We start from the raw sequence: 8,690 nt of genomic DNA, 5'->3' as shown, positions 1-8,690 counted from the left end.
GTGGCGTTTATTTTGATAAACTGTTCTTTTTTTTTCTGGACAATTATCATCATGTGTGTGTGTTTAAGCAAGCGCAATAATTATTCATCACAACATTCGTAAAATATTTAAGAATCATTTATTGACATTTTAATCAACCAAAAATAAGAATTACTGCACAATATAATTTGTATTTATTAATCAAGTGTTGGTAGATTCTGAAACACATTAGAACCTGCAGAAATAAATGCATTCAGATTTGCTACTCTTGTCTGTTTTTAGAGGCACAGTATAATACTGTAGTAATGTGCACCTGTTCAAATAAGTTGAAATCATTCAAATTCTTCAGAATTGTAAGTCCTGTAGCAAATGACAGTGATTGTTTTCCGCAAACCTGCATAAAAACAATCTTTGTCTCATACTGATTACATACATTAATTCTACATTAAAAAGAAAAAAAACAAAGCACATATTTTTAAAGCACTATGTTAATGAGAATAAAACAATTGGGCAAAATAAAAATTCTACATATTGTCATAATGCACAAAAGCATTCATTTCATATTTCGGGTCATGCAATAAATTGTAACCCATCATGCTTTTCAATGTATTAGACATGCATTCCATACCTGAGCATTAATATGCTATAAACCTTCATGTATAATATATTTTAAAGCAATTTAATTATAACCGCAAAAGCTGTTTCTCCTGTATTCTAAATATAATTACAGGAGATATTTGACAAATAAAGGAGAAATAGAAGAAAATACATGAAAATATAAAGCATAAAAGACAGACAACAAAAAAGGTAGTGACATTATACATTGCAGTGCTTTGCATTATTACAATAGTAAGTCGCTACATTATTACAAATTCTCATTATGTTGTGCTGATTTTTCGTGATAAATAAAGAACGGAGCAAGCCTGTACAGAATATCTTTCAATAAATTTAGCACAGATTGTGTTCACTAAAATAAGAAAGAAATTCAGTCAAACCTTGAGATGGGCAGCTTTTCATTAAATATATCACTGTAAATTGAAATACCAAGCTAGGTCATTAGAATGTATTCAAGGCTATCATCACAGTGCTTCAGATATTATGCTCTCAGTTTCATGAAACCATGCGGCTTTTGCTTTGGAAAAACACAACCATTTTAATACATGAGCTCTTGTTTTTTGTTTTTGTTTTTTTACTAACTATTTAGAGCATAAAAAACATGCTGTCAGAGCCTGGTATAAGTGAAATGCTGGTAAAAGACAGTTTAGGCACTGGAATCCTCTTTTAAGCGCTGACTGCGAGCCTTGTAGACTTCAATCAGGAGATCTTTCACATACTGAATCTCTCTCTCTACAGATTCTGCTTTGTCCCGAAGTTCTCTGTTCCGCCCTTCCAAACCATGAAGCTCCTCCTCCAAACAGTCCTGCTCCACCCTCTTACGCTGACGGTACCTATTGTTTTTTGGCAACATTTGTGGAATGAAATAACATGGTTCAGCTTTTCTGCTCATTTGAAGCAAACATGCTTGCTTTTTATTAACTCATGCAATATTCTAGCACTTTCATTTGACTGAGTCACCAAAAACAAAGTGGGTACAGTACCTGTGGGCAGCAGACTTGTTCTGATCCCTCTTCTTCTGCTTGCGTTCACCATGGTTTCTCTCCAAGGAACCTACTTTAACATCTGGCTTAAACACACACTGACTTTCCTGTGACCTTTGTAGTGGTTTCTGGATGGGCAACTCCAAAGAGGACCCAACACTGTCTCCGGACAGACATTCAAAGCTTTGATCCCCAAGGCATTCGTGGTGCAAGTAGTTATTATTCTGGATATCAACAGCCCCAGTTCTGATTGGCTGATCGATTTCATTCATGAAGCCGTGATATGGCTCTAAATTGGCAGTAATCTGATGAAAGTAGCACTCGGCTACTTCAGATTGTTTATACGGCGGACAGCTCTCGCTCTCGGCGCACTGCAAAATGGGCATGGCAATCCCGTCGTGGCCGAGCATCTTCAGCCCGTGGCTCTGGCCCTCCCGCCTGTGGTGGGGCTCCAGGGACCCGCCGAGATCGTAACTTCTCATCATCTCGGCTCGGTATAACACGTCTTCCGTTAAGCAACTTTTTTCTTCTTCCTTCAACAGTATGGCACATTCTCGAACCTTCTTTGCACTCGCGTGGCTCTTTCCGAAGGATTTGTCGACAGAGCACTGGTCAAAAGCCGGCTCTGCGTAACCTGAATGAGTCCCTTTGAAAGTCCACGTTTCCTTCTCGAACACCTCGACATCCTTACATCCGTTTGTTGATATTCTTTGGCTGTTGCAGTGTGTCCGAATATAGCTGTAGGGGCCGGGTCGAGACATTTTCGGTCGGCTCATGGAGCCCCCACAGAAGCCTCTCAGGTCGAGATCTCCAGTTGCTAGGGAAACCAGCCTGGGATTAGTTTCAGATTGGTTTACATTGTACGAAGCGCAGGGTAACTGATAGTATGACTGCGTAGCCATAGCTTGCAAGCTTTTGTCACATTTTTGCCATTTCTCCAATTTCATAGGTGCCGATTCATAGAGGTAATAATCCTCCAGTTGAGCCAGTTCTTCTTTAAGAAGAGTGGTCATAACCTCCAAGTCGGAGGGCATTTGGACATCATGCTCCAGAGGTGAAGGTGGGATAGAGGAACCAGGAGAGGATTCCGTGGAAGTTGAGTTTGGGTAAGCGTCAAAAGTTTTTGGCATCCAATCTGTAGAGAAAAACAATCCGATTAATTCAATAAAAGCATTTTATGAACACACAGATGAAATATTTTCAACATGCATGGTTGCGCAAATGGTCTATGAATAGCTATATATTTTTCTGTTAAACTATGCAAGTAGCAATAGCAAAAAAAAGATGAAACTATGTTGATCACCAAAATATTTGCTTTACTTACTGTACGCCATTAACACATACGCTGCAGTGCGGTTCCCACCAACAATCGGACAAAATAAAAGTGTCGTACTGCTTACCAATTTAGTCCTATGTCTGTGCAGACTCCTCCCTCCACCTATGATTGGCCTTCGTTAGCCAGTAGGAAAGAGGGAGCTCTTAAGCCGGCTGTGCAAATGAGGGGAGTCTTCCTGGGAATAATCTATGCCGCCGCAATTTGCTGTATTCCGGTTGAAATGGTGAATTGCGTACAATGCATGAGAATCGAAGAAATGCCACATACAGGAAAGAGATGCGAAAAACTGAAACCTATATGAAAATGTAAAAAACAGTAAAATAAAAATAAAATAAAATGCAATTGTTAATTCCACTTTCCAGGTGTCAAAAATTTAAATAAAAACACAAGCTCAAACATTTCATTTTATGGAATTTCACTTTTTTTCCTACTAAAAACACAGGGTCATGAAAATGATTAATTATATAAATTAATTATTTTAACCTTAACTGACTAAATTAATAGGATGGAGTGCAATATTTTGCAATAATTTCAATAAAAAATAAATCTAAACATTTAAATCTGAATTTGACCTTTTGCTAGAGCTCATTTGTTATTCTGTAATATGATACCTCTAGTCAAGTTCAGTGCCAAATGTGAAACAAAGGTTAGAATAAAGTCTTAAAATAACTACAAAAATATTTTTTACAGTTCAAAATAAAATAAAAAAACTTTGTACTGTAGTTTATACTGTTTATATTGTAATTGTAATTTAAAACTACAAAACGATATTGTGTTTTATAAACCCACTCAAAGGCATAAAAAATGCCTAAAAATAGAGCATTACACTATATTATACAAAATTAAGCTTGTTAACAGTACAGAAAATACGTAGAAACTCAGTTAAGCACTTTAAGTGCACTTTCATAACAAAACGTCATGATTAAACCCCATCTCTATATATTTCTGCAGGTTATTCTTGTATTTCAGGAACTCTGAAAACTAGTTAAACTGAGATATACACTGTCACAGGAAGTTACAGCTTATATAAAAGTCTGAATGGAAGTTGACACTTACTCCATCGTGCTGAGGTGATCCGGTCTGAAGAGCTTCTGTGAGCGCAGTAAACCGCAGTGGAAGAGCTCACGTTTTCAATTTAGTAGAACATTGTCTCACTCTTCTTCATTTGATGTCGAGACTGATCGGTTACACGATAAATCGTTTAAAAGTTTTGGAGAACAGAGGAGTATCACGTCAAACCAAACAGTAACCGCATCACATGAGCTCGTATCCATCCGCCGCCGCGCCCCTCAGCGCAGAGTCCAAACTAACGGGGCAAATTTAATCCGAACTTCAACATCGAGTCCATATATCAGTCGGCAAAACACTGTGATGTTCCGCTTGATCTCGATTAAAGTTAACAGCATTCGCGTTTTAGAAATGCATTTCCTTTTGAAATGTAGAGGATAAGTAAATTCTGATGATTATTAAAGTGGGTCCAGATTGCCAAAACCAGACTGGGTGTATATCGAAGCACAAATCTAAGCACAGAGACCCTTGTAAAGCACTATTTAACCACATGCGACGAGGAAGGACACTATATTACACTATGGAGATGTAACTCTTGTTGCAGCCCTGTTGCATCAGACCTGCTGGAATGTTGCCCGAGTTGAAACTTTGTTGCCACATTTGTCCTGATCCGTTTATGCTTTGGACATGTATAATGAGGTTTCATCTTTAAGACCATTGTTTGAAAAAGAAAAAAAAAGTCAAGACTTTTGCTGTAAAAGCACTCGTTAGCTTGTTTTGATTCGCACCACACTTCCACCTCTGTATAAAGGAGACCGGGGCTAGTTGTCACACTGAGAAGTTGTCACAAAGGTTGTATCTCAGAAACAACAGGGTTTCGAGTCAAAAGTCAAATTACAGACACATGTATGTGTTTCTCTAGCTGTGGGTTTTATGTTGGTTTCAAACATCTAGTTCAAATATGTCTTACATTTTGTGTGTGGGGGTGAATTCTGTGCTCCGAACTAAAATTAGACTATCATCATATTTATTCTGTAGCTGTTGGATATCCAGCACACATTCAGACAGGTGTCAAGTAGGTATAGAATAAGGGGACATTTAACTGAAGAGCTGAACTGTGTTTTCTGGACAAGGGTGACAGGTTGGGGGCAAGTTGTCACATTGATTTTAAATGCATTTGAAATCAATCAAAAGATAAATAAAAAAATGAAATTAATACTTAATTCAGCAAAGATGCATTAAATTGATTAAAAGTGACAGTAAAGCCACTTTTACACTGATTTCCATTTTAAATAAATGCTGCTCATTTAAACTTCATCAAAGAATTCAGAAAATTGTACCCTGGTTTCCACAAAAATATTAAATTGTTTTCAACTTTGATAATAATAATAAATCTTTCTTGAGCAGCAAATCGGCTTATTAGAATGATTTCTGAAGGTAGACATGAAGACTGGAGTAATGACTGCAAAAAATATCAGCTTTGTGATCATAAAAATGAATTACATTTTAAAATATATTCAAATAGAAAAAAGTTACAATTGTAACAATAATTCACAATATAATTTGTTTTTTTTACTGTATTTTTGATCGGATGAATGCAACTTTGGTAAGCATAAGAGTTTTTTCTCTCTTAACCTAAAACTTAGTGTATTTATGTTTACTTTTACATTTCTGCTTTGCATTTCATTAATTGTTTTATGGATGTTTCTGTTTCATGAATTGTTTCATGTTTTCATGATTGTTTTACTGTGCACATTTTGCTCTTATAGGTTTTTCGATGGCAGGTGTGACATATGGTGTGACAACATGCCCCATAATAATAATAATTATTATTATTTGATTAATGGTGGAAACGTTCAGTACCTGTTTTTGCAACAACACTGCAGAATTCTGACTAAAATTGACCCATCTTGAGAAATATTCTAGTAAGTAATGTGACTAGCCCCATTCTCCCCAATTAATTTCTACTGCATTTTGCAATTGTATTGAAAACACAAAATAATACAATATATAAATATAACAAATTGATACGTAATATATTTCATTTAATTTTTTTTTTACAGTAAATCTAGTTTAGGTAATCTTTAAATACTGAAAAATTCCTAATTATGAGAAACGTTGAAATATTAAAATATTTTTTTATATTTATAATTAAATAATTTTTAGATCACATATCTGACATTTTAGTTTCAAACTCCATTACATTAAAACTCTGATACAAGTTCATGCTTAGATCCATTGCACACTTCTCACTGTGTGAAACTAACTACAACTGATTGACCCACCTCTTGCTCTGTTGCCAAGTCAAAGTGAATACTGTTCTCGCTGATTTTCTCATTCTGTTACCTCTTACTTTTTTTTGATCTTCTTCAACTTTACAATTTTTTATTGCAATGGATGATCAATCTGCATGCACACAAGACATTTAAAATGAATAATATTTCCAGACTCCATCATGTTTCAACTCATTTCTGAATAAAGTTTATTGTTATGTCCCAAATGCTCATGCTGAAGATGTACATTGTGAAATATACATTTATGAACAAGAACGAGGTCATTCTCAGATTCTGAGTGCCCTCTATCTATCAATCACTCCACTGCAGACTAGTGCCTTTCACATCTGTCAGAGGAAAACCATTTTGTGTTTTATGTTTTAGTAACTTTTTTTTTTCATTTCATTCTTTGTGATTTGTCATCATGGCAATATTTGCAGTAAGAATAGCTGTTGTGTGATATCCATCCTTGCTTCGCTGCCATGAAGACTCTGGTACATTGATAAAGGTTACACCATAATTTCATCACCAGCTTGCAAAGAATCCTGCCCCCATTAATGTTTTATGTTCTATCTGGTGTAACATTAGAAATGCACACATGGGTTGTAAGAAATTCTGTTGCTAAGCTGCCAGTTATACTCTTACATCTGTAATTAGTGGGGAATTATGATCATTTTTCTCTTTTTAAAATAGCGTTTAAATGAGAGAATATATCAAGGCTGAGTAATCAGTTTGTGAGATTTCGAGACGTGAAAGCGCTGTGGGAGTGTGCTCTGTTTTCCAAAGGAATTATGTATTTTGATGGGTTTTTGAGGGTAATAATATGGGGTTTAAAAGGACAATATTTCGCTTATCACCGGTCACAGTGATATCAGATGGGGAAAAAAATCACACATTTTCTGCATGAGAAAGATGAATGATTTTATTTCATCAGATCAACTGCCAACTCACTGTTTTATTTAGGGTGGACAGACACAATACTAGAGAGTCTGATTTTGTAGACAGAAAAAATATATAAATACCAAATCATATGGTAAAAATATTATTATTGTTATTTTTTATCTTTACCTTTATTTTAATATTGAATAATAATTGTTGCACTTTCTTATTTGCCACTGAGCCATTTTACAGGCATGAAATTTGAAGATTTTTGTTCCTCCTTTTAATTACAAAAGCACATATTGTACTCTAAGACAGTGTTTCCCAACCGGGGTGCCGCGGCACCCTGGGGTGCCGTCTGTCGAGAGCAGGGGTGCCGTGTAAAAAAATCATTTTTTAATATTTTTAAATTGCTAAAATGTTCAAAAAAGCATATATTATATAATATCCATTTCTGATGTCGCCAATAATTAGAGATGCACCGAAATTTCGGCTGCCGAAAATTAGTTCACCGCTCAGGTTTCACTTTCACGTGGTGTGACGCTCTGCTTATTAACCCGGCTCTATGCGTGTGCGCTCCGCTCAGTCGCTCCGCTCGTAAACAGTTCATTTTTTTAAATGGTAAACCCTCCTTTTTGCATTCTAAGATGTGTAAAATGCAAAGCAAACATGCAGCAAAGGTAGAGGGATTGTCACTGTTCTTTGACAGTGTTCAGGCATGCAACCTGCAAAACAAAGGTGAGGAAGGAGTGTGTTTGACAGCTCTTTGTTGTCACTTTTCAACAGATGACAGCTGACAGGTGCGAGATCTATATGAAGTACTCCCCTTCAGCACCGCGCTGCTTGTTTTCCAGTGTGCATTATTTGCTGAATCCTTAAGAATCTATTCAGAACGTCTAAATACCACAGCCATTCATTGTGTGCTGTTAAGTAAATTAGCTTTACTTTAAAACCATCAGAAAAACTGAATGAATAATTCATATGATAAATAACATTTCTTAATTTTGTACTTTAACAGACCTCATGTTGTGTTCCGATCATTTTGAACTGGCGTATGTAACCATGGTTCCCCGAGGGAATGAGACGCTGCGTCTCTTTGCCATACTCCCTGCATCCCTCCAGGCGCTACTTCATCGAAGCTGGTTTGCGCTCTGCCGGATGCACTTTTATACTTTCTGGTGCTTACGTCACCCCGCTCGTGACGTCTCGCTACTCCATTGGACTGATTTGACACGTGCTTCAGAACGCGGTCACGCAAGGGCGTTCCCAAAGCGACTTCGACGCAGCGTCTCGTCCCCTCGGGGAACCATGGTTACATACGTAACCTAGAGACGTTTCCTTTCTATCGTTCACTCTGACGTTGTGTCGAGTGTATGACACTAGGGGTCACTCTTGGGAGCCCAAACACCTCTGACATCTTTGAGAAAATGCCAATGAAATTGAGTGTGCAGAATTTGCATACCTGGCCACGCCCCAGACATCCGGGTATAAATAGGCCAGTGTGGCATCTGCTCACTCGTTTTTCGGAGCCGAATGCTGCGTCTCTCACGGAGAAGGTGCGATCATTCACCTCTCGATTCCTCGTTGTTGGATCTAAGGCACAGTCAGCCCTCTCTC

At 37.1% G+C, this 8,690-nt stretch overlaps 1 protein-coding gene across 1 annotated transcript; it reads right to left on the bottom strand.

Annotated features, from left to right (window-relative positions):
• Positions 1-99: 99 nt before the first annotated feature.
• LOC107701416 (uncharacterized) lies at positions 100-4,461 on the bottom strand. The gene is made up of 4 exons (XM_016503412.1): positions 3,970-4,461; positions 2,978-3,206; positions 1,578-2,712; positions 100-1,427 (listed from the first exon to the last, which is right to left on the bottom strand). The coding sequence occupies exons 3-4, from the start codon at positions 2,705-2,707 to the stop codon at positions 1,241-1,243; spliced, it is 1,317 nt and encodes a 438-aa protein (XP_016358898.1). The 5' UTR covers positions 2,708-2,712; positions 2,978-3,206; positions 3,970-4,461; the 3' UTR covers positions 100-1,240.
• Between the last annotated feature and the right edge of the window lie 4,229 nt (positions 4,462-8,690).

Source organism: Sinocyclocheilus anshuiensis, unplaced genomic scaffold (genome assembly GCF_001515605.1).
Source record: "Sinocyclocheilus anshuiensis isolate Anshui unplaced genomic scaffold, SAMN03320099.WGS_v1.1 scaffold1906, whole genome shotgun sequence".
Classification (NCBI taxonomy): domain Eukaryota; kingdom Metazoa; phylum Chordata; class Actinopteri; order Cypriniformes; family Cyprinidae; genus Sinocyclocheilus; species Sinocyclocheilus anshuiensis.
Note: the sequence above shows the minus strand (reverse complement) of the source record. Positions and strands in the feature narration are given on the sequence as shown.